The sequence below is a fragment of the Notolepis coatsorum genome (assembly GCF_963971535.1).
Source record: "Notolepis coatsorum genome assembly, chromosome: 9".
NCBI classification, from domain to species: domain Eukaryota; kingdom Metazoa; phylum Chordata; class Actinopteri; order Aulopiformes; family Paralepididae; genus Notolepis; species Notolepis coatsorum.
Window position 1 is genome coordinate 98,667,063 of NC_140173.1, and position 27,250 is coordinate 98,694,312.

General features: G+C 43.3%; 1 protein-coding gene across 1 annotated transcript in view; it reads left to right on the forward strand.

The window, feature by feature from the left end:
* The window catches only part of slc17a5 (solute carrier family 17 member 5), a 90,894-nt gene that overhangs the window by 18,579 nt on the left and 45,065 nt on the right, over positions 1-27,250 (forward strand). Inside the window, exon 5 of the mRNA XM_084321480.1 lies at positions 1,309-1,395. Within this exon, the coding sequence (XP_084177606.1) occupies positions 1,309-1,395 (87 nt within the window). The remainder of the gene's footprint in view (positions 1-1,308; positions 1,396-27,250) is intronic.

Below are 27,250 nucleotides of genomic sequence, written 5' to 3' on the forward strand. Positions count from 1 at the left end.
ACTGACACATAGTAACAAATGTCCTCACTGACGCATAGTAACAAATGTCCTCACTGGTTGACACATGGCAACACATGTCCTCACTGGTTGACACATAGTAACAAATGTCCTCACTGGTTGACGCATGGCAACAAATGTCCTCACTGGTTGACACATAGTAACAAATGTCCTCACTGGTTGACAACATAGTAACAAATGTCCTCACTGGTTGACACACAGTAACAAATGTCCTCACTGATTTATGTGACCACTGCGTCAACTTGCGCAAATCACACCAGAAGATAATTATTATTATTATTAATTCTTTTAATAGTATAACTATATACATAGTTTGAATGTTTAAGAACATATTTACTATACAAGCGAACAGTTATAGTATATCTAATAGTCAAATGTCTTTGTTTAAAAAAGGCTGCATGTGAATCAAGACGAGTGCTTTCGTTGGCCTGAGTTTTCTTTTTTATTTATTTTTTTTAACTTTATTTTTTAGCGTTTATCGCTTTTCTGGTCAAGCATGACCGACAGAAACAGGTTGAAATGGGATGTAGAGCAGGGGAAGACATTCTGAGAAATGACGGCGGGTCCGGGAATCGAATTCGTGTCCCCCAGATCCGTGACGAGCACGGTTTTCCCCGACGCAGAAATAGCGCCGAGATATGCGGTGAGCTACGGGAGCTCCCCCGTTGAGTTTTGAGCGACACCCATAAATGACACACATGGCTCTGTTGATATTATTTGTTGAGACGCTTGCCGCAGCTGTGAATAAACTTTCGGCTTCAGGAAACAACAGCAATTGATCCATCAGATTTAATGAACAAGTACATATTGGATTTTTGTTAATGATGACTCCGCCTCGGAGGGTCGTTTATTTTCTACGCTCTGCTTTATTTATGTGTAAGTTGTTAAAAAAAATTATTAGTTGTTTATTTATAATGTTTGTGTGTAGTACAGCCCTGTTGGACAGTGAAAAGTAGCATTAAAATAATGTTACTGTCACTCACCACATTTAAACGGCATCATAACCTCTTAAAATTCCGACTGCCCGACACCATCATTCCTTTTGGATGTTTTTAGAAACGTCATATTAAATCGCCCCTTGTCAGTATGCAATTGTTTTAAATCGACTACCCACATCACACTATCTTTTTTTATTTATTTGACCTTTTCTGTTTGTTTTTGTCTTTTATTTATTTTCTTTATTTAGTTGCAATCTCAGCATCATTGTAAATGAGGGCTACCTTGGTGATCCTCCAGAACTAAAGACAAGTCTGTCTTTTAATCATGTTGTCTTCTTAAACCATCCTCCAGGGGCTCAGCTGGGGACAGTCATCACTCTGCCGCTGTCTGGAGTGCTGTGCTTCTACCTGGACTGGACCTACGTCTTCTATGTGTTTGGTAAGACCAGCCTTGTCTCTGTCTCCTGGACCTACGTTGTCTATGTGTTTGGTAAGACCAGCCTTGTCTCTGTCTCCTGGACCTACGTCGTCTATGTGTTTGGTAAGACCAGCCTTGTCTCCGGGACAGAACACACAAGGACACATTTCAGCATCAAAGCTGTCCATCACATTGACTCTGTCCTCATACAGAGACGATTCTTTCTGGGATAAGCTGTATATTCCTAGTGTCTAGTTAGTTAGTCCAAAGTCCATGTCTCACGGCTCTAAAAAATCTTTAACTTGTCTCCTCACAATTGTGATTGAAGTGAGCTGAATAGCTGAACGGGTCAAACCGATAAGGGGTTATTGTTTCCACTTTCCACAGATGCTTATCCAGCACTTTAAACACAGCGTTAAATAATCCTTTACGAGGGCGGTCAGGGGGCGTAGCGGAGATTGCGCTCGTCACCAATGCAAGAGGCTGCGGTCTTGACTCCCGGAGTCAGCATTGCCTTGGCTTGGGCTGATCGTGGGCTGTAACTCGTTTGGCTGGGTTAGGAGGAGGGAAGCCGTGGGTGGGGATCTGGCGTTGTGGACAGCGACGCCTACAGGTCAGGTCTGGGCGCTTGCTCAGCGGAGGCAGGACTTGATGAAGGCAGCGTGACCTCCCACGCGTTTAGGGATGGGTACCGAATTCGGTACTTTTGAGGTACCGAACCGAAACACGTCGGTACTACCGAGTATCGAATCAAGTGAGAAAAAAAAAAAAAAAGAAAAAAATTTTACCTTTTCTTTTTTTTTTTACTTTTTTTTTTCATGTCAACGTTCACACGCACAATATATGCTTACCTAGGATTTGACTTGATTCAACAACAAAGCAGTCGGAGCAATGACAAGCCGAAAACTGTCGAAATTGTAGTTATTTGAAGTTTGGATTTTTTTTTTTACGACTGAGGTAGGTAAATAAAATTTCTTGAGACTAAAGTACCGAAAAAAGGTACCGTTGGGTACCGGTATCGATTCACAGGTACCGGTACCGGTATCGGTATCGGTTCAAATGTGAAAGGTACCCATCCCTACACGCGTTACACTTCACCAATGAGAGTCCTCGCTGCCAGGTGAAAAAAGAGTCACTGGCTGTCGCCGCATGTGTTGGAGGAAGCGTGCGGATGACATCAGGATTCCCTTGTACCAACCAATAGGAGAACATGCGCACAACAAAACAGGTAGGGGAGGGGGGGAATTGGCACAACGACTAAATTGGGACAGGGAGAAAACAGAGAAAAAATCGGAGAAAGAGAGGATTAAAATTTTTTTTTAATTAAAATAATCCTTTACGTTGTAAGAAGGACAGAAGAAGTCTCCCTCTGGAGGAAACCTTTTATCATGGGAAGCGGCTGTTGCTCTGGTTTGGATCCAGCCCATTCAATCATGCTTTTCTGCCCTTTTCCCCAAATTACATTAGATTAGATTTAAATGTATTGTCATCATACAACACAAGTACAGTACAACGGAAATAAGTAATATTAGTAATATACAATGTACAGGTAATTAAACTGAATATAAAATGTATAAATCAGACAGTATGGTAGTAGTCATACTGGCCAGCCACGTAACTACTTTTATGTTTTATGTTTATTTAGGATCCTCATTAGCTTTTGCACTTGACAAAAGCTATTCTTCCTGGGGTCCGGCACAGCACTTACAACAATATTTAATACATTACATCATTATCAACATCAATTACATCATCAATTACATCATTATCAACATCATTAACAATCTCATCCTCAGTTAAGGGTGATATTGTACAAGATACTTATTAGTATAAAGTATTAAAATCAAATCAGAGTATTAAAATCAAATCAGCCATCAGAGACTCCCCTACACTCTCCACCTTCAAAGCTCGCCTCAAAACCCACCTGTTCTCCCTTGCCTTCAACCCCCCCCACCCCTAAACCCCCCCCTCCCCTCCAACCTGATCGATATGTCTCTAGTCTTTTTTTTTTGTGCCATCAGGCTGTTTCCCCGTTCCCCCCATGGTCTCATGTTCCTTTGTTTTTGTTTCTTTGTTGTTTTGTTTTGTTTCTTTGCTTTCGCCTCTTTGTTTGTACCCCTGCTCCCGACTACTGTCAGCGACTTCGGGTTACTGAGAAGCGCTATATAAATTAAATGAATTATTATTATTATTATTAAATAATTAAAATCAAATAAATAGTGCTTCCTGAACAGCACTCACTGCCATCAACATAAATACAATTAACAGTCCATTGGTTTTCACCGCTATGCCATAAGGGTTCAGTGCATGCTCGTTAGTAGATGGTATTTAAAAAAATTCTTGAAAGTGGTTTTGGATTTTATTTCAGCAAAGTAGCTTGGCAATGAGTTCCATTACATGATAGTTCTGTAAGTCACAGAAGATTTTAGTAGATTTGTTCTGGGTTTAGGTGCCAGTAGATGGCCTGACGTAGCTTGTCTGGTCATATGTTCATGTTCTTCTCTTATGTAAACTATATGATCATAAAAATACTGTGGTTTTTTGACAACTTGAACATTTCTGAGAAAAGTAATGAGACAGGATTGCAGACGTTTCTCAACCGGAAGCCATGATACATTTTTTATTATCTTTTCCCCCCTTCTTTTTCTGTTTTTCTCCCATCCCAATGTTAGTTGTTATGCTAATTCCCAATCCCCTTCCTGGTCGTTGCGCACTCTACCCCCTACCGTCGGTCCGGGAGGGCGGAGACTATCGCATGCTTCCTCCGACACATGTGTACCCAGCCCACCACTTCTTTTCACCTGGCAGCGTAGACTCTCACTGGGAGAGTGTAACGTGTGGAAGGTCACAGTACCTCTCCCAGATCCTTCCCTTGCTGTGCAGACGCCCCGACTTAACTGTAGGAGTCGCTGTTTACAACGACCAGGACCCACCTTCGCCGCGTTTCCCACCCGCTAACACTGCCAATTGTGTTAGTATGGATGGTCGGCCAACCCGGAAGCACCACAGCTGGATTCGATCCCACTGTCTCTGTGGTGGTAGACGGAAGCTTAGTCCGCTGCGCTACCCGGCCGCCCGCCATGATACATTTCTGTGCATAACTCCAATGTTAGTGCGCTTTGAACAGTGGAGAGCTAGTCTGGCAGCCTTATTTTGAGCTATTTGTAGTTTCTGTATGTGTTTTTGCTGCTGATGACGATATGACGGGACAGTACTCAAGATGTGACAACTTCTTTCAAAGTGGTTGGTGTTAAATACTTTGTGCATTTTCTTGTCACAGCTATGCTCCTTCCTATTTTTGTTATGATACTGTCAATTTGCGTTGTCCACTTTAAACCAGAATCAAGAACCATGCCAAGCAACTTAGCCTCTTTTACCTGTTCCATTGGCTGACCAGCCATGCTTAATTGTGGATCGCTGCTTAATATGTGCCTGGATCCGAACACCATTGTTTTTTTTTGCAACGTTGAGTACCAGTTTGTTATTGTTGACTCAGTCTGTTATGGCTTTAAGCTCTATTTTAAGTATATTGTTTAACTAACTACATGTTGATGCTGTACTGTACATTGTCGAATCATCAGCATACATGATTACACTAGATTTATTTAATACATAAAGGAGGTCGTTTGTGAATATTGAGTATAGCAAAGGCCCAAGCGAACTTCCCTGTGGGACCCCACACTGCAACACCTTACTTTCAGAAAAGCTCTCATTGAAAAAGACTCTCTGGCTTCTAGTCAGGTAGGTCTCCATCCAACACATAGCAACAGAGCCAAAGCCATAGCATTTGAGTTTGTTCAGCAGCAGACTATGATCGATCACATCGAAAGCTGCGCTAAAGTCTAACATCACAGCTCCAACAAGCCTCCTATCATCCATGCTCTTAAACCAGTCGTCGGTCATTTGGGAAAGTGCTGTGCTTGTAGAGTGACCATCTACTGTATGTATGTTGGTAGTTCATTATCAGACTGTTACTTGAAAAGTAGTTTTGAATTTGGGTGTATACAATTTGTTCTATTATTTTACTTAACACTGGGAGGAGACTTATGGGTCGACTGTTGGAACCAGCGGAGGTTTTTATTTTGTCCTTAGGTAATGGGATAACCTTGGCTTCCTTCCAGATCTCGGGGCACACACCTTGCTCTAAACGTTTATTGAAGATGTGACTTAATGGCTTAGATATGTATTTGGCAGTCATTTTGAGCAGTTTACCATCCAAGTTGTCAATACCAGGAGATTTATTATCAGACAGGTATAAAAGCATATTTTCAACATTTTCTTCTGTAACATGGTGGAATTCAAACATGCACTGCTTTTCCCTCATGATACAATCTTTAATGATGTGATGTGACATTGTGTCCTCGACTGCGCCCATGGCATTCCTCAGCTTGTCTACTTTATTTGTAAAGTAATCATTAAAATTATTTGCAATATCTGCTGGCTTGGTAAGGAATGTACCCTCTGTTTCTATAAAGGAAGGATGCATGTTTGAGTTCCTCTCCATTATGTTATTTAACGTTCTCCATAATATTTTCCCATCATTTTTAGAATCACTGATTTTCTGCATGTAGTATTCCCTCTTTCTACATTTATTTAATTTGGTTACCGCGTTTCTTAGTTTACAGTAATGTTGTTTGTCACATAGATTACCTGTTCTATTTGCAGTTTTTTTTGCATCATCTCGTTGGACCATCAAACTTCTCATCTCATTATTCAACCAAGGTGCACAACAGTGGAGGCTGCTGACCACATTTTTAGGTGAAGCACAAATTATTATATTATATTATATATTAAATTATATTTTTCAAACATCCCCAACGCTGCAACACCCCCATTCCTCCCAGGTGTCAGGCTCCTCATTCGCTTCCATTCATTTTGGGGACCATGTTTAAATATCATACTTCTGAAGTATAAACAAACTATACTGCTGTGACGATTTCAATAAAACAGACCATTCTGAGTCAATGGCATGCAAAACTGTACATTGGAATATCTTAACATGTATTTACCACCTTCCTCTGCACGAGGCCACAGATGGGTTTTATGTAACACAAGGACAATGAATGAATGAATGAACAGATTGCAGAATGGGTACAATACAGTACAGCTCAATACACACAATTGTTAAGGGGATGCAGACCAGAGAAAGACTTTCGTCTTGTTTACATCAGGGTCCCCCATTTTCAATTCATCATAACATGACATACAGATAGACAGTACTGCTACATCTATATATGACATACAGAGATATAGACAGTACTGCTACATCCAGACATTTATGACATACCAGATCTACAAATATACATTACTGTTTAAGAGTACAACGCCTGGGAGGCGTGGCTAGGCGAGCAATGGAGTAGTACGCTTTTCTGTTTTCGCTCCCGTCGAATCTCTACTTTTTGTTGTTTTATCTTAATTTAATAAGCTTACGGATTTACATAACTTAGTGAATCTTACTCCGGGTACATTTGTTCAAACCGTTGGTAATTTTTTACACGGACAGATGGCATCAAACCTTCGCAAATTTGGATACGTCCCGACTACAAGTAGGCCTGAGAACGCCTCGGGTTCCGCCTCTGGGCCACCACCGACCACACCGTCAAAGATGGCCGACGTGGATACCACAGAGATTACCACGGAGATTCTCCTCGCGCTGAAATCCGAAATCGCAGTGATAATACAATCGGAATTGAAAGGTGCACTTTCCAAGGAGTTCGACCTTATCAGAAATTATTTGAAATCGATAAAGGAGGAAATGCGAAGCTGTGTAACGACGCTGCATGTGGACATGGGGATCATCCCTATGTTCCCCGGGTCCTATGTTCCCCGCTTTGATTGATTAATAGATTGAACATTTTATACATTTTTATTATTTTATTAATTATTAATGTCCGCCTTGTTTCGAACGGTTAAGCTTAGGCCCTCTTTCAAACTGGTTAGGGTTAGAGTTTGGAATCAGGGCTGGTGGTCTAAAATTTTCAATCAATCAATCAATCAATCAAAGCGGGGAACATAGAACCCGGGGAACATAGGACCCGGGGAACATAGACATGCTCCCTGGACATGAACAAAATGGAGGTTGCGGTTAAGGACGTGGAGGGTGGTCTCTCGAGGTGGTTGGACGAGGTGGCAACGCTACAAGTCACAGTCGACGACCTAAAGACTGAGATGACTGGTCTCAGGGGAAAGTGTGACCGTATGGAAGGAAGGATGAGGAGATGTAACGTGAGGATACTTGGAGTAGCTGAGACGGACGGCTCAAGCTCTACTGCATCGGTCTCAAAGCTGCTGAAAGACGTGCTGCAAATGGACGCTGAAGTGCTGGTGGACCGCTCGCATAGAGCACTGGGGCCGAAGAGGCCAGACGGGAAGCCCCGTGCTATCATGGCTAAACTCCACTATTACCAGGATTGTGTCGAGGTGTTGAGACGGGCGCGCACTGAGGCTCCATTGCAGGTCAACGGAAAGTATATTGCAATCTTCCCCGACTATGCCACGGGCGTTGCGAAGGCCAGGGCTGCGTTTACGGAGGTGAGGAAGCTATTACGCGGCCGTGAAGGCATCCGATACGGCATTCTTTTTCCAGCCCGACTTCGCATCACGCACGGGGGAAAAGAGAGAGTTCACCGATGCAGAGGAGGCAATGAGCTACGTCAGAAAGAACATTGTGCGCGCAGCGGCGGGTGAGACCACATAGAAAGAGAGATGTGTCGTGTGTACGTGCTGCTTATGATATGCAGGCGATGTGAACAATGTATCATATTAACTACAACAGGACAATATGTATATAGAGGCTACTGTAATGTCTACTGTGTGATCATTTATGTGTAGCATCGTCTGCCTAGCATTGAGAGGACACCACTGGACACTATTTACCAAGCTAAGTGACTCACCAACCTCCAGCAAACTCGTTGCCCTATACTTATGATATACAGACAATGTGAACAGTGTATAATTTTGGCCCCAATAGGACAATGTGTGTATACACATACACTCATACAGACATATAAATATGTACACACATGCTCACACCTAAGATGGCGCACGCGCCCGCATACCTAATGGATGCTAGAGATTCTAGGCGTACTACACACACGTGGGCGCGCACTACGCGCATGCACAGACACACATTAAGACACGCAAAAACATTTACACATTATACAGACACGGCGGCACGGACCCACACACTCACGCATACACACCCATACGTTTACACCTTGGCTGTGTTCGATACATCCATATACACACACACATAGGATCACGTGCACGCAAATGCACGAACACTGAAGGGCATATGCCCAGGTACACACCCATTTGTAGACGCACGGACACACGCACACTCCCACACCTCTTCCAATTCAATTTATTTTATTCTATATCACCCAATCAGGCGCCCTTTTTTGTGTTTAACGGGGCATGTTGGTTGCCCTTGCTCGGGAGTAAGATGTTTTGCCTTATTTCAGGGCCTGCTTGATGTGAGGTTGTTAATGTTAATGTATTATTGTTATACTTACCATTCACCGCTGCCACCTATATTACCCTACTGTACCTGGTTGGGTGTATCCCAATGGACAGCTGAAGACCTTATATAATACCAAGATCTGAGTACGTTTTTTTTTTTCTTCTTTTTTTTCTTTTTACTCTTATTTTTCTTTTCTTTCTCTTTATTATTTTCTTTTACCTAAGGGGCTCGACGGGGGCCTGAGCGGCTGGCTCCATAGGTAGAACACCTCCAACATAAGCATATTATGTGTGGATTAGTTTCTGAAGGGTATTTTGGGCACCTTGTTTTTTATAGGTGTCAGGGGGGGGGGGGGATTACCGGACTTGTACATTCAACATGCTTAACTGATCAGACGTCTGTTTTGCTTTTCACCTGCAGTTGTGCTGAGCTCTCTATAGGTTCCAGATGCATGGCCTCTCTCATCTACTATGATCGACACGGGTGATACCATGGGGCTGGAAGGGTGCTCTGTCAATTTCATGAGTTGGAATGTTAAATCACTCAACCACCCAGTAAAGCGTAAGAAAGTACTTACACATTTAAAACAACTCAATGCAGACATAGCGTTTTTCCAGGAGACGCATTTAAAAACTGCGGCCCATGCTCGACTGAGGGGAGGATGGGTGGGACAGATGTATCACTCCAACTTCCACACAAAGGCCAGAGGAGCAGCCATTCTGATAGATAAAAACACGCCATTTACTATGTCAAGTGTAGAGGCCGACCCTGCAGGGCGCTATATTATAGTGGTGGGGAAACTGCATTCATTTCCGGTCATTTTGGCTAATATCTACGCACCAAACTGGGACAACCCTACGTTCTTCACCAGCCTTTTTTCCCGCCTACCCGATATGACCTCGCACCATCTCATCCTTGGCGGCGACATGAATTGTGCACTCTCCCCGGTGCTGGACCATAGCTCGCCCAGGAAGGCCCCCCAGTCTAGCTCGTCCCGTGCAATCCGGCGCTTTCTTAAAGGATAGAGGAGGATACTCCTTTTTTTCCCCGGTCCATAATACCTTCTTGCGCATAGACAGCTTTCTCCTGGATAAGAGACTCCTTCCCCTTGTAACCAAATGCGAATACGGAGCGATAGTTATCTCGGACCATGGTCCCTTAGTTATGAAAATGAGTATCCCGAATACACGGCTCGGCCACCGCCAGTGGAGACTCAACCCGTTGCTTCTGTCGGAGGAAGCCTTCACAGCTTCATCACCTCGGAAATTACATTATTTCTCGACATTAATAAGACTCCGGGAATGTCTTCTTTAACCATTTGGGAATCACTGAAGGCGTACTTAAGGGGACAGGTGATTTCATATTGCGCCAACCAAAAGAAGATAAACACGGCACGCCTTAAGCAACTGACGGACGAGATTTTGGAGCTAGATAGACTACATTGCCACTCGCCATCAACCGACACGTTGAAAAAACGTATATCGCTGCGAACTGAGTTTGACCTCCTGTCAACGCGACAGGCTGAGTAGTACCTCATTACCAAAACGTGACAGGGGTACTATGAACATGGGGAGAAGGCCGGACGGATACTTGCCCATCAGCTGCGACAAAGAACTGCCAACCAGTCCATCCCCTCTATCAACGACGAGCGGGGCTCAAAAGCCACTGACAACCTTAAAATTAAAAGCTTTAAAACTTTCTACCAATTGTTATACACCTCGGACTCGCAAGTGGGGCCCTCCACGCTAGACGATTTCTATAGGACCCTCCGCGTCCTGACAGTCGACCCAGAGAGGGCCGCAGATCTGGAGGAGGGACTTACGGTTGCGGAGATTACGTCAGCGATTAGATCTATGCAGAGTGGCAAGTCCCCGGGGCCAGACGGTTACCCTACAGACTTCTACAAAAAATTCTCAACCCAGCTGTCCCCACTGCTGCTAGCCGTATTTGACTAATCGTTCTCGACAAATTCTCTTCCTCCGACCATGCGCCAAGCGGTTATCTCCTTAATCCTTAAGAAAGACAAGAACCCCCTGGAATGCGGCTCGTTCCGTCCAATTTCCCTCAACGCGGATGTCAAGGTTCTCGCTAAGGTTCTGGCCCGTCGTCTAGAGGGGGTTCTCCCCTCGATTATCTCGCCGGACCAAACAGGCTTCATCAAGAATCGGTACTCTTTCTTTAATATCAGACGCCTCCTAAATATCCTGTATAGCCCCTCTCCGCCCGGAACACCTGAGGTGGTCCTCTCCCTCGATGGGGAAAAAGCGCATCCACGCTCTGGAGAGGTTTGGGTTTGGCCCTAAGCTCATAGCTTGGATTAAAATTCTATATATGTCTCCGATGGCTGCCGTTTGCACCAACAACAATCTATCCACCTACTTTGAACTCCATAGGGGTACGAGACAGGGATGTCCTTTATCTCCACTCCTTTTCGCGATCGCAATGGAGCCCCTTGCGCTGGCTCTGAGGCAGAATACCGATATCAAAGGGATCATGCGCGTGGGCTCGGAGCATAAAGTCTCGCTCTACGCGGACGACATGTTGCTGTACATATCCCAACCCCAAACAAGTCTTCCTCAGTTGATGACCCTACTTGCGGACTTCGGCAAAATATCCGGATACAAAATCAACATTCAAAAAAGCTAACTGATGCCCGTTGGCACCTCGGCGGATCGGATACCTCTGAGCACATTCCCGTTTAAAATTAGCCCTAAAAAGTTCAAATACCTCGGGATATGGATCACGCATGAACATAAGGACCTATATATGGTAACTATCAACCCTTACTGTCCAACCTGGCGAGAGATATTGAACCCCGCGTAATGGGTGGGATGGCGCTTCCAAACTTTATTTACTACTACTGGGCAGCAAACATAAGATCGTTATTATACTGGGTAAGGGGGGAGGACACAGCCCCCTGGTCAGGGCCGCCTGGGAGAAATGCGAGGCCCTGTGCGAGATTTAAACGCGAGGCCCCCCCCCCCCCCCCTAAAATAAATGTAAAAAAATAATTTGTATTTCCCCCCCCCATACAGTCAACATATTCTTAAATAATAGCGCTGCCCGAGGCTGGGCATGATACAGTCAACATATAGCAAGAGATAGAGCGAGAGAGAGCTCCCGTTCTACAGTCAATATACAGTGTTATCGCTGCACAGTTGTGTGTGTTAGAAAGAGAGAGATAGAGAGAGAGAGCATGTCTGTTTGTGTGTGTGTGTTAGAGAGAGAGCATGTATATGTGTGTTAGAAAGAGAGAGAAATATATAGAGAGAGAGCATGTCATTTTGTGTGTTAGAGAGAGATATAGAGCATGTCTGTGTGTGTTAGAGAGAGAGAGAGAGAGAGAGAGAGAGCATGTGTGTTTGTGTGTTAGAGAGAGAGAGCATGTCTGTGTGTGTGTGTTAGAGAGAGAGCATGTATGAGAGAGATAAGCAAAGATGAGCCCCTAAAGGATATTCAACTTTTAATGGAAGAACAAAACAGAAGGAAAAGATAACTTCACAAAGGCAACATGAATATACATAGATCCAAAAGGACAAAGATCAACACTTAAATCCAAAGAGAAGAGGGTCTATACCAGAGAAAACAAAGTAGCAAGGAGCCAATGGCCGACATCAGCTAAATAGGCTAACTGCAAATAGAGTAGCCAGGTACTGACACCAGGCCACACACAGCTTTGGCCAACGCTACCCAAGCTACACAAACGACCAAGACAATTCACACACAGCACATGTCGTATCTCCAAATGTTGTGAAGTAACATATGTCTTGCCTGGAAAAAAACATTGTTATTAACAAAACATTCGGGAGGGGAAGGAAGGAAGAGTGGGGTAATGTCCAATGGACATCTTACCTGCACCAAGGAACGCAGGGCGAAAGTCCGCAACACAGGTCTCCACGTTGACGAAAGGCCTCTCGCTGGCGGGACAAAAAGAAGCTATGGCCGGAGCCTTGTCATGGTGCAGGCCCGACTACATCTTCTGTCAAAGATGATGTCGTAGTCAGAGTGCCAGGGCCTGCTATTCTCACGGCTAATGTCAATGGTCGTAGCACAAGCTAACAGCTAACTCTAGGCTAACTGATAGCATCAAGCTAACGTTCCCAGCCGAGCGAAAACGAGCAGCTAACGTCGTAGCTAAACAGCTAACTGGCTAACAGCTAGCTCAACCCGGCTATCGCTAACCATTAGCTAACGCAGAAGCAAGCTATGCGGCTACCACTGAAAAACTGTACAACGTGAGAAAAGCAATACAGGCCAACACTTCAGACAGCCGCTGTGTTTTCCTCTTCTCATACGAAGAGAGAAGGGAAAAAGAAGGCAATACACGTCCCACTACAGAGTGGTGTTTACCATAGCGGTGCCGGCAACAAGTCGGGGACTATAGCCGACTTGAGCATGGAGATATTCTCATAATGAAACGCCAAGCTCACCTCCCTCGCACCAGGTGCTGACACCAGGCCACACACCGTTAGCTACTACAACAGCTAGTCGGCCCGTTTGGCTCCCGAGAGAGAGAGAGAGAGATATCCACGGCGGGAATAGAATAGAGTGCATTAAAAACTCACCAAACGTCCAAGAGGATGGAGACAACCGCGTGGAGTTGACGAAGTTCATCTGCCGAACGACCGTCCTCTTCATCTTGGCATAACAATGCTGCACGTGCTCTCTCTAGGTTAGCTAACGCTAGTTAGCCTTTAGCTAAGCTAGCTACTAGCCGACATCATCATGGCTATGGCTATCCCGACTGAACCACACGTTAGCACTCAATATTATAACGTAGCTAAAGCTAACTAGCTGTCCCTGCCTTTAGCCGGGATGGCTAGCCTGACTGAACTGTCTAACATGCAACAACTTTCATCTTCAGTCCATCTGCCGAACGATGTCCTCTTCATCTTGGCTGGCATAACCTCCAATGCTGCACGCGCGAAATAGTCAGACGCTACCTTACCTGTAACCCCTCCCCTCATTGAAACCAATTCTGCTGCAGAGCCTCAGAGCTGCCTTCCATAGTGTATCTGCAGAGCCGCAGAGCCAGGAACAAGTCAGACACATTCTACAAACGTGTCTAATGTGAAATATATAAGCATATAAGCAAAACTAGATTTTAGGTCTGTGATGAAAAAGGGCCTCGCGGGAAGGGGGGCCTTGCAAAAAAAAAAATTGTGCGAGGCCCCCCTTCCCTGTGCCCCCGCACTGCTCGCACACCCCCTGAGGCGGCCCTGCCCCTGGTGGACAGTACTGGAGAGTGCGTCGGTTAGGTCCACCTCCCTATCTGCCTTGTTATGTGCTAAGCTCCCGTTCACACGGCCCATATCTAGCTTTACCTCAAACCCAGTTGTTATCCACTCGATAAAAGTGTGGAACCAATTTAGAAGAACCTTCTCCCTCAGGGAACTATCACTGGCTGCTCCGATCACAAAAAATCACATGTTTGTCCCATCAACAATGGATAAGGCCTTTGACAGTTGGGTTGGGAGTGGAGTGATTACGCTGTCTGACCTCTATATAGACGGCAACTTTGCCTCCTTTGATCAGCTGGTACAGAAATACAAGATCCCTAGGTCACACTTCTATAGATACTTGCAACTCCGGAGCTTCGTAACTTCGAACTCGGACTGCTACCCAGTGTGCCCTCCGGCCTCCCTTTTAGACTCAATCTTGAACTGTAAACTGATCCAGAAACAGGCTATAAGCAGAATTTATGAACTACTTAATAGAAGCAACTCAACACCTTTAGACCTCCTCAGGGGCAGATGGGAGACTGACTTAGGTGAACCAATCACGGAGGTCACATGGGACAAGATAATACAGGGGATTTTCTCTTCTTCCATTTGCCTTAAACATGCGGTTATCCAATTTAAAATTGTACACCGACTGCATTGGTCTAAAGACAGGCTCTCTAAGATATATCCCGACATAGACCCTCTATGCGACCGCTGTAGACAGGCTCCAGCCACTCTGCTCCACATGTTCTGGACGTGCCCAAAGTTGCACACCTACTGGCAGACCATCTTTGACACCTTTTCTAAGATATTTGGAAAGGAAGTGGAGCCATCACCATATATTGCATTATTCGGAGTGGCTCCAGCGGACATCCACTTTAGATTAGATGGTGGGAATCTAGAATGTTGGCCTTCTGCTCACTTTTGGCCAGAAGGCTGATACTATTCAAATGGAAGGACCCGGGACCACCTGTCTTCGGCCACTGGATGAGAGAGGTCATGTATCATATTAAACTGGAGAAGATCAGGTATACTATCAGAGGTTGTACCGAAAAATTCCACAATATTTGGGATCCTTTCCTAACTTTCTTTGAGGGTATGGAAGCGGATAATGTAACGGAGGCGATCTGACTGGCTTCCCTGGTCTCTCAGCTTGTTACGGTGTATTTTTCCTATTATGTTCTTACTTTTCTTCTTCTCTATCTGCAGAATACAAGGGATATGTGACTGCTGTTGGGTGATTTAAAAGCTAAAAGGAAAAACAATGATTAACAAACGATCTAAGATATTGTAGAATGATTTTGTCTGGTATAGGGGTGGGGGGAGGGAGGGAGGGAGGGAGGGCCTTATTTAATTTTTATTTTCTTTTGGCCCATGTGGGACCACCTGTAAAAACAAAATCTCAAATAAAAAAACCTTGATCAAAAAAGTGTACAACGCCTGTCATATAGACCTATAGCGTTGGAAACTCTGATTAAGGAGAGGAGAGAGGAGAGAGGAGAGAGGAGAGGAGGGGAGAGGAGGAGGGGAGGAGAGAGAGGGAGAGGAGAGGAGAGGAGGAGAGGAGGGGGAGAGGAGTAGGAGGAGAGGATTGGAGAGAGGGAGGAGAGGAGTCAAGTCAAGTCAAGTCAAGAGTTTTAATTGTCACGGCATACAGGTATACAATGAAATGCGGGTGGTCTTGCCCACAACGATGTGCAATACAGTGGTACATATAATAGAATCAAAAGAAGGAAACAACATTGTGCAGTAACAGGTAGCAGGTAACATGGAGTGACATCTCGGTATCTGTACATAGTTATTTACAGAGCATGTGGGACATGCTAGTTAGCTTTGGTAGTGCAATACACTGTTCCTGTTATTCTAATTTAAAGTGTCCTTTCCTTTGGCCATAAGTGTGCGTGTGTGCGACATGAGTGTGTGCCCGCTCATGTTAAAGTGTTAAGTGGCTGCTCGTGTGTGAGCGTGCACAGTGTGCGTGTCGTGTGTGTGTTCATGTGTGCTTGTGTGTGGACAGTTCAATGTTCTGAGCACTCAATGTTCATTGTTCATGGCTCTGATGGCCTGGGGGAAGAAGCTGAGCCTAAGCCGCTCTGTCCTAGTAGCTGGGGTTCGCAGGCGTCTGCCTGACCTCAGCAGCTGAAACAGGCTGTTATTGGGGTGGTGAGGGTCTTTCATTATCCTGCAGGCTCTGGATTTGCACCACAAGGAGGGAGAGAGGAGTAGGAGGAGAGGAGGGGAGAGGAGAGGAGGAGGAGGAGGAGGAGGAGGAGGGGAGGAGAGAGAGGGAGGAGAGAGAGGAAGAGAAGGAGGGAGGGGGCCACGGCGGACCAAAATAAATCGCTTGTTACCCACAGAAAGGCAGAACGCATACCAACGCACGCAGTAAAATACAGCCCAGTAAATCATAATCAACACAGACCGCCCCACACAGCTACTAAATATTAAAAAAAAATTAATTCACTCACCATTGACGACGTTACTTCTTAGTAGTGTTGTCACGATACTGGAATTTCGACTTCGATACGATACCTTGAAAAGTATCGATACTTCGATACCATTTCGATACCAAAAAAAATAAATATATACTGTATATATATATATATATATAATATATATATATTTTTTTTTTATTTTTTTTTTTTTTTAAACAAATGTAGCTTTTGTTGCTGGTTGATTCTCCTCAGCTTCTCTCTGGTACTATAAGAGAATAACTGTTCATCTCACTTCAATCATTTTTATTGCAGATGCAGAACATGGTATTTTCTCAAGCAGACAGATGTAAACACTGTAATCTGTGTTGCATGTACCTGACAAACTGAACTGTTTGTATTACAGTTAGTAACAGTTTAACTTGTAAATGAAATCCATCCTTCGCTCTTTTCTGATGAAACGTTCAATGACCTCCTCTGCAGTTGCAAATCCAGCAATGCAACAAACAGCAGTCTTTTGTGATCTAATCGATCCTTCATTTGCGTGAGGATGCTGTCGAAATCCACTAAACATTGTTCTGTTGATGCGTGACACACGTTTTGAACACCCCATAATGCACGGCCAACAATATGTGCGGTTTGTTTGCATGCTCCCAGTTAACCACAGCACTTTATCATACTTAGCTGGTTGAAAACGGCGTTGTCGGCCCGACGCAAGTTGTTGACTCAAGTTGATGTTAGGTTTTGGTCTTCCGTCTGCTTTTACTCTTAGCTTTTCTTCATAGGAGAATGTGTGAAAAGATTCCCGTAGGATCCGATCTACGATGTTTGGAGCACCATCCATAATTCTTTGCAAAAATAATTTCCTATTAGCCAGCTACAACAACAAGTTAGAACTACACTAGTCTTCAACTGAGATAAAAAAAAAAGAAAAAAAAGATATATCATCCAAGTAAACGATGCAATGCACAACAATAAGTGCACAAGTGAATAAAGATCTTAAAATATGAATGATTATATTAGGCAAATTAATGTTCTTCTTCAGGCAAATTGCACACATGAGATGATGCAACACAACTAGAACACTAAGCGGTGTTACTGCAGATGCACAGGTATTTTTTCCAGGCAGTCTCTGATTGGATTTTCAAGGCTGCCAATCATATTCAACCTCCGTGTATTGGATGTCAAAGGCTGTCAATCATTCAATCCCCCATTCAATGGCAAGAGTTTAAATGCACAGACCGTGCTTAGATGACGTTAATAGCCTATTTTGATTGGCTATTATCTATTATTTATTTAATCCTGGGTCAACCTGTGCAGTTATTCTGCACGAAGATTTACTGCAGTCATTACTGCAGTGCAGGCCTGCTCAGAGCTGTCAATTTTGGCAATTTTTGAAGAAAAACTGGAATTTCTTTTACAGAGGAAAACATTTCTAATAAAAAAATAACAATAATAATAAAAAAATAAAAAATAAAATAAATATATATATATATATATATATATATATATATATATATATATGTAAATTAATAATAATAATGAATTATGAGTGAATTTGTGTTTCACGTGTTGTCATAGAGAAACCTCCACTGGTGCACAATTTGACCCTGCTGACCATTTGCTCATTGGAGCATGCTGATCGGCAATCCCCATGAAATACTTCATAAATACTCCCAGTGCTTTTTCTGGGTTTTCTTCATGGCAAACATCAAACCATTGCTTATTCTTTACCTCCTCCACAAATTGCGCCGGATTAAACCCCTTATAAGACCTTCTATAATTTATCTTGGAGCCAGCTTTAGGTATTTTGGTATTCCGTACAATAGCAACTAGGTTATGATCACTAAAACCAACTGTGAGTGACAACACTTTAGTGCAGTGTTCTGGCCTGTTATCAATGCAGGTTGTTGTAATGGCCCCATGTTTATTTGTAGCCATTCTGGTTGGTGATGTCATTACCTGAGTCATATTACACTGTACAGGTAATGACATCACCAACCAGAATGGCTACAAATAAACATGGTGCCATTACAAAAAAACATTTTGACAGCTACAGTAATGCAATCTTGTTCCACATGGGGCATTTCTCATTGAAGGCATTGATGGTAAGAGTAGGTAGGGGATATGTACAGTGAGTTATTGATATAGTATCTACAGATATGTAAAAATATGATGTGCAGGTATGTACAGACAGGTGTGGATAGATAGATATTATAGTGATAATAAATATATATATATATATATATATATATATATATATATATATATATATATATATATATATATATATACAGCATTATTGTACATATATACAGCATTATTGTACATGCTATCATACAGAGTTATATGGTTTATATGCAGGTGTATAAGTAGGTATATAGAAGGATTATATGCAGGTATATGAGATAGTGAGATTGTCTATCCAACAAACTGGGGTCTGTTAGTTAGGAAGTCTAGTATCCAGTTGCAGACATAGGGGTTGATGTTGAGGTCCTTGGTTTCCACAAAGTCACCAAGTTTGGGGATGAGTTTGGAAGGGATGCGGAGCTGAAGTCGATGAACAGCATTCTCACATTTTCAGATTAAGATTCCTTTATTGTCACTTATTTCAGTACTTTACAGCGAGAAGAGTGAAAATCTATTTATTGTGGTCCCTTGACTATAGCAGCGTTCAATAATAAAAATACAATGTTTGCATAAAATAAAATAAGATGACTAAAATAAAGATTACTATATACAGTTCTAAAAAGTGTGCAGTGCAATACAATACATTTAGCATAGAATAAAATAAGATGACTAAAATAAAGATTACTATATACAGTTCTAAAAAGTGTGCATTGCAGATCAGGATGTAGATATTATACTATGAAATTGAATAACAAAATGGCTATGTACAGTTCCAAAAAATGTTGTGTAATGCGCAATGAGCAATGTGCAAATTTGAGCAGTGTGTAGAATGTGATGTGCAATACAGTTTTTTATTGTCAGCAACAGTGTAGTCCAGGGGGGGGGGGGTTAGGGGGGCGTCAATGGGTTCTGTTGACAAGTCTGATGGTTTGGGGGGGGGGGAATGTTCTTCAGCCGGTTGGTTCTGGCTGTGTGGCTGCGGTAGCGCTTTCCAGACCGCATCAGCTGGAACAGTCCATGGTTGGGGTGGCTAAGGTCCTTGATAATTTTCCAGGCTTTTTTAATGCACCGGCTCTTATATATTTCCTGGATGGAGGGAAGCTCACATCCACAGATCTTTTGAGCTGTCCTCACATGGGTGTTACTCTCATCCAGGTGGGAGAGGGTGGAGTGTAGTGCTGAAGAGATAGCGTCTTCCATGCTCCTGTTCTTACGGTAGACAAATTGGTGACTGTCCAGTGAGGGTGAGAGGCCAGATTTGAGGTGAGCCAGGACCAGCCTCTCAAAGCACTTCATGATAATAGGGGTGAGTGCAACGGGCGCAAGTCATTAATTAAGGCTTGAGGCAGAGGTGTGTTTTGGCACTGGCACAATGGAGATGGTTGTAAAGCACGCTGGGACAACTGCCTGGCTAGTGACAGGTTGAAGATGTCAGTTCCTGAGCACTTGGCCGGGGATGCCATCAGCTGCCTTACGTGCATTAATCCTGTTCAGTGCAGTACACACGCCAGTGGGGGAGAGAGTGAGGGGTTGGCGGTTGGAAACCGCTGCTGCAGCTCAGAGTCTGCCCCTTCAGGCCAAACTTTGACTTCACGCTGAGTGTACTTGGGTAAGAGGCACAAAGAGAGATGGTTTGTCCCAGGTGGGGGAGGGGACAGCTTTGTATGCATCCATTATGTTGGAGGAGACATGGTCTGTCTCCTCTTGTGGGGCAAGAGACATGTTGGTGAAATTTGGGGAGAACAGACTTTAGGTTGGAGTGATTAAAATCTCCTGCAACAATAAAGGCTGCCTCTGGGTGTGTGTTCTGTTGTTTTCTGATGGCAGTATAATAAATTCAATAAATGCAATCAATCATTCAACTCAAGCGATTCACAGGGGCTGGATTGCCTGAACTGGATCATAGTAAGGGCAGAAGTGGCCAATTCAGGGCCAGGAGGATGCAGCGTCAGCAGGACTCACTCTTAGGGCGGAATCCACAGAGAATGGATTGCGCGAAGCAAATTGCATTTGCGGAGCCTGCTCTGCATCTGCAAGCTATCCACTAAAGCACATTGCTCGATGAGATACCAGCGCAGACACGCCCAATATGTGTAGCTCGCGAGCAGTCCGCACTCTGCCCCCCTGACAGCGCTCTTGGCAGAAATGTGTGTGTCGAAATGTAGCGCACTGTCCAAAAAAAGAAAATAAATTAGAAATCAAGATGGAAAGAGCGCTTCGGGTTTGGTCCATCGTTTACTGGGTGGGTAAAACTGTTATACACAAATCCGATGGCATCAGTATTGACCAACGGGATCGTGTCCTCGCCCTTTAACCTAGGGCGGGGGACGAGGCAAGGTTCCCCGCTTTCTCCCCAAATGTTTGCGCTTTTCCTCGAACCACTTGCTATCGCACTGAGGAATAATCAGGACATCAAAGGGATAATAGCGGGGCAGGTAGAACATAAATTATTTTTATATGCGGACGATATCTTATTGGTATCCAGCAATCCCCGAACAGCAGTTGGGATCATTGGAAATGTTATCGAGTCCTTCTCCGAAATATCTGGATACACAATCAACTGGAGCAAGTCAGAAGCAATGCCTCTCTCTAAATGCTGTCCCCCTGATATCAGAAGGGGGTGGCAATACAGATGGATGCCGTCAGGATTGATATACCTAGGAATAAAGCTGATCCCAGGTCTGAAAGAGTTGATGCAAGCCAATATTGCCCCTATAATCGAACACATTAGTGCTCTGACCCAGAATTGGGCCAAAATGAATATGTCCCTCCTGGGAAAGATAAACCTAGTGAAAATGATATTAGCTCCCAAGTTAAACTATATCCTATATATGTTGCCGCTGACTCTCCCGACCCAGTTACTCAAACAGTATGACAAAGTCATTAATGTATATCTGTGGGGGGGCAAAAGGCCGCTGTTTGGACGGACCAAAATGTATGCAGCAAAGGAAAATGGCGGTTTATCCCTGCCTAAACTAGACTGGTATCACTATGCATTCTCGCTCTCCCAGCTCTCCAAACTGAATCACTCGTCTGAGGAGGCACCTGCTTGGGTCAAGATGGAGGAGGAAATGATATATCCCTCATCTCTGGAATCCTTCCTGACACAATCAGACAGACCTACACCTCTTAAAAACCCTTTGATGGCATTTATCAGGGAAACTTGGAATCAATCGCACAAAATGACTGGTGATAGCCCATACTTAACTACGAGAGCCTCTATATGGTATAATAAGAAACTAAACATTGGGAAGAAATCAGTCATATGGGACGATTGGGTTAAAAGGGGGATACATGTACTGGGTGATATAGCCGGGGAGGATGGGGTTTTGCCTTTTGAGGATATTAAGGAGGATTTTGATATAGATAATAAAAACTTTTATAAATTCCTACAGATTAGACATTGTATATCGTCATCAATAGGAGGACCAAAGTGCGGCCCAATTACTGCAATTCAAGAAATATTCTATAAAGGATGGCGCAGGAAAGGCGGTGCGTCAAGATTTTATGATGTTATAAGAGAATACAATGCACCCAAAGTGGCGGGTTTGAGATTGAGCTGGGAGAACGATGTACATGAGGATATTACTGAGGAAATGTGGGAGAAACTGGTATCCAAATGGAGTAAATTCTCTAGGGAGGCGCAATCACAACTTATTTTTTACAAAGTACTGAACAGAAGCTATTGGACGCCTAGTAAGCTGGCCAGACTGAAATTAAGGGACAGTGACATCTGCTGGAGATGTGAGAAGGAGACAGGCACTTTACTGCACATGTTGTACGAATGTGAGAAGGTCCGGAAAATGTGGGATCAAATTGTGATATTCCTAAGTAAGGTCCTGAATGTGAAGATAAATAACGCCCCAATGGCATGTGTTTTGGGTATAGTACCGAAAGGGATTAAACTGCCTAAATACCGGGGAATGTGGTATAGAATGGCCATGATATCAGGATGTAGAATTGCATTACGACATTGGAAATCACCTGTTGATATTACTTTTAAAGAATGGATGGAACTAATGTTTCGGACAGCATCATATGAAAGGGTGACGTATAGAGTCGCAGGGAGAGAGGATATTTTCGCTGAGATATGGGACAGTTTTCTACACCTGACTGAACGATCTGAGGACAAATGATTAAGATGGGATTACAATATTATCAAGGATGAATATGAAAAAGGGGACTTGATCTGATGGTACTTGTGCTCTATAATATATTATGTAGGTATATGCATACGTATGTGCATCAGGGACATATATGCACAATGTATAGTAATGTTTTTTTTTTTGTAAGTGCTTTTTTAATTTCCATGTCAGTTGTTAATGTGTTTGTATGAGTCTTTTACATGTTTTATATGTTGTTAAAAAAAAGAAAAAAAGGCGAATCTTGGATGTTGCATTATGCTATGGAAAGATATTGTAAATGTTGAAAAGATTTGTGCAAAAATATCAATAATAAAAAAAAAATAAAAATCAAGATGGAAAGCAGTAAAAAGAAACTTGCAGTTAAAACCAAGAAGGCAAACGACACATGCCGTTCCTTCGAATGTGGAGAGATCTAATTCTGTATTCTAATCTGTATTTAACCTTTACCTATTCGGTGAAGACCAGTTATTGTAATTAAAGAATTTACATTATCTATCTGTCCCACTTTGTCCCACCAAAATCTGACTGTTGTTCCCCCCCCCCCCCCACTCCACCCATTAACTCAACTGGACTGTCATACTATTCATTTGCACTAGCACTATTGCACTTGGGACATTGATATTATATTATTGATGTTATTATTTATACATGCTATATTCAGTATGTTTGTATGTGGTGATGCTCTAAACTCAATTTCGTTGAACCAACAATGACAATAAAGATTATATTCTTTTGCACTCCTCTATACATTACGAAGTAAACGAAATACAATACAGATCTTATGAGTTATGAACAGTGGGTCTCATTCTCGAACGAATTTACGACCAAAAATGTCGTCTCATTTAAGACATATGAGCTCCCGTAGCTCACCGCATATCTCGGCGCTATTTCTGCGTCGGGGAAAACCGTGCTCGTCACGGATCTGGGGGACACGAGTTCGATTCCCGGACCCGCCATCATTTCTCAGAATGTCTTCCCCTGCTCTACATCCCATTTCAACCTGTTTCTGTCGGTCATGCTTGACCAGAAAAGCGATAAACGCTAAAAAATAAAGTAAAAAAAAAAAAAAAAAAACATATTAGGGGTGGGAGTGGGAGTCCCCAATTTTTCCTGAGATCAGATTTGATCGTGGCTGAGAGCAGATTTAAGAGTGCTGAGGAGCAGTCTTATGATTGATTGACTAATTTAAAATTGTATTAACTTGACAGACTGTGTTCTCATAGTGATTCCTTCATGTCAACGCTACAGGCCTCCTTGGAATTAATTACTTAATCATAATTAAAATAAATATGACAATATTTGTACGATAAGAAATTACGCATTTGATGTCGGAAAAATAAATAATATGGATTCATCTGATCACAGGGCAGCTGCTTAACCATATCTGAACCAGCTATTTTGGACAAATGTATAATTACTTTAATTACTCAGATATTCAAACACAATTATGCAATTATTGTGAAATGATTGAAAATAATAATTATTTAATGCCTTCTGTGGAATTTGTATTTCTTATTTGTTACACATATGTTTTAATGATTAATTATATACATTTGAAAGAATGCAGGTCAACATGCAATGTATCCCATTGATTGGTATACAATGGGACAGACCTTTGTTTGATTGATTGATTGAAAACTTTATTAACAGATTGCAGAATGGGTACAGTACAGTACAGCTCAATTACATACAATTGTTAAGGGGATGCAGACCAGAGAAAGACTTTCGTCTCGTTTACATCAGGGTCCCCCATTTTCAATTCATCATAACATATATGACACACACGACACAGATAGACAGTAGCCTACTGCTACATCTATACATTTATGACATACCAGATTTGCAAATACAGTACTGTTTGTGATACAAAAAGAGTCCAGAAAAGAGAGTACATTTGACGTAGAAACTGTTGGAGGAGGTTGGGTAGGAGGGGTGGGTGGGGGATAGACTTACACTGTACAAGCAAAACTGTACATTGGAATATTGACAACCATACTTGGTAATTTACTTGACAGACCCAGTAAATTAGACCCAGGCAACTACCGCCCTGTTTCTATCCTTACCTCCATCTCGAAAGTCATGGAAAAAATTGTATACGAACAGGTCGAAAAATACCTTGCGGAAAAAAATCTAATCTACGAATTCCAATCTGGCTTCCAACGACCACATCAAACAAGAGGTGGACGCGGGCAAATACTGCGGCATGGTCATGCTGGACCTACAAAAGGCCTTCGACACTGTCAATCACACCATGCTGATTGACAAGCTAAAAGCAATTGGTTTTGATAGGCTATCAGTGAGCTGGATGCAATCCTACCTGGAGGGGAGAGAGCAGATGGTGGAGGTAAACGGTACCCTACCCCCCCCCCCCCCCCCCCCCCCCCTCACAGTAAGCTGTGGTGTTCCACAAGGAAGCATACTACTAGGTCCGCTACTGTTCCTAATTTATGCAAATGACATGTCGTCAGCTTGTGACTGCAACTTGTTCCTGTTTGCGGACGACTCAGCCCTGCTGGTCTCTGACAAGAACAAGTTACAGGTTGAAAAAACCCTCAGCTCAGAACTAGGCAAAATCTGCATATGGCTCGCTGATAACAAACTATCATTACACATGGGCAAAACAGAGTCCATTCTCTTCGGCTCAAATAACAAACTCAGCAAGACCGACGGCTTCTCAGTTACAGTGGGTGACAATATTGTCACAAGGAAAGAAGATATTACCTACCTGGGTTCCATCCTAGAGGCAAATCTTTCCTGTGACAAAATGGCATCCAATGTAATAAAAAAAGTAAACCAACGAACTCGATTCTTGTACCGGATCTCCTCACTGGTAAACAAGAATACCCTGAAGATTCTGGCAGGAGCACTCATTCAAGGGTACTACGACTATGCTTGCACCTCATGCTACCAAAGCACCTCAAAGGCGCTAAAAACAAGATTACAAACATCTCAAAACAAACTGGTCAGACTACTGCTTGACCTTACTCCTAGAACCCACCTCACCCCTGCCCACTTTGACAACCTAGGATGGCTTAGAGTAGACGACAGAGTACAGCAACTTGCAATGGGCCTGGTCTACAAGATACACTACACGACCAAGGTACCCATGTACATGTCAAAATACTTCCCAAAGGTCAGTGAATACCACGATCACAACACCAGAGGGAGCTCCACAAATCATGTTAAACCCAGATTCGGCTCAAACAAGGGACTAAACACGTTTCGCAATTATGCCACATCAATGTGGAACGCCCTTCCCAAAGCTGTAAAGGAATGTGAATCACTACCCACTTTCAAAAACACTCTCAAAAAACACCTACGGGAGACTGCAATTCGTAACTGGCCCCTGTAAATGTCCTAACACAACCCCCTCCAATGTACAGTAAAAATTACCAAGTATGGTCTTGTCAATATTCCAATGTACAGTTTTGCTTGTACAGTTGTACAGTGTCCCCCACCCACCTCTCCTACCCAACCCCCCCCCCCCCCTCATACCCAACCCCCCGCCACCCACCCAACCGCCTCCAATGTACAGTACCCCCCCCCCCCCCCCCACCTACCCAACCTCCTCCAATGTACAGTTTCTACGTCAAATGTATATACTCTTTTTTTTCTGGACTCTTTTCGTATCACAAACAGTACTGTATTTGCAAATCTGGTATGTCATAAATGTATAGATGTAGCAGTACTGTCTATCTGTATGTCATGTATGTCATATATGTTACGATTAATTGAAAATGGGGGACCCTGATGTAAACAAGACGAAAGTCTTTCTCTGGTCTGCATACCCTTAACAATTGTATCTATTAGGGCGGCTAGGTGGTGTAGTGGTCTAAGGCACTCGCCACCAGTGTGGAGACGCTAGGATTCGCGTGTTCGAATCCAGCTCTCCACATTGTTTTTCAGTTTGGCTGGTCGTCCGCAGTAATACACATTGGCCGTATTACGGGGAGGGAAAAACTGAAGGGTGGGGATCGAACGTTGTGAACAAGCGACTCCTACAAGTCGGTTGGTGCGCCTGCGCAGTAGAATCAGGAAGTGTCGGGGGCAGCGTGAGCCTCCCACGCGTTACTCCTCGACACTGAGAGGTCGAGCTGCGCAGGTGAAAAGATGCGACTGCTGTTACCTCAAGTACCGGAGGGGACTTGTGCTATGTATGACTTAGTCCTCACTGCAGCCGGCTTGTGGGAGGCAAGAAACAGCGTTCGTGACAGGGGAGGGTTGAATTGGATGATACGAAATTGGGATGGGAGAAAATATAGAAAAATGGGAGAAAAAGTGGATAAAAAAAAAAAACAATTGTATCTATTGAGCTGTACTGTACTGTACCCATTCTGCAATCTGTTAATAAAGTTTTCAATCAATCAATCAATCAATCAATACTGTACATTGGAGGGGGTTGATATAGCTATAAACCTGCATTCCTTTGAATATATCATTAATCAATTAAACTTATATTGAAATACACTATATAGCCTATACACC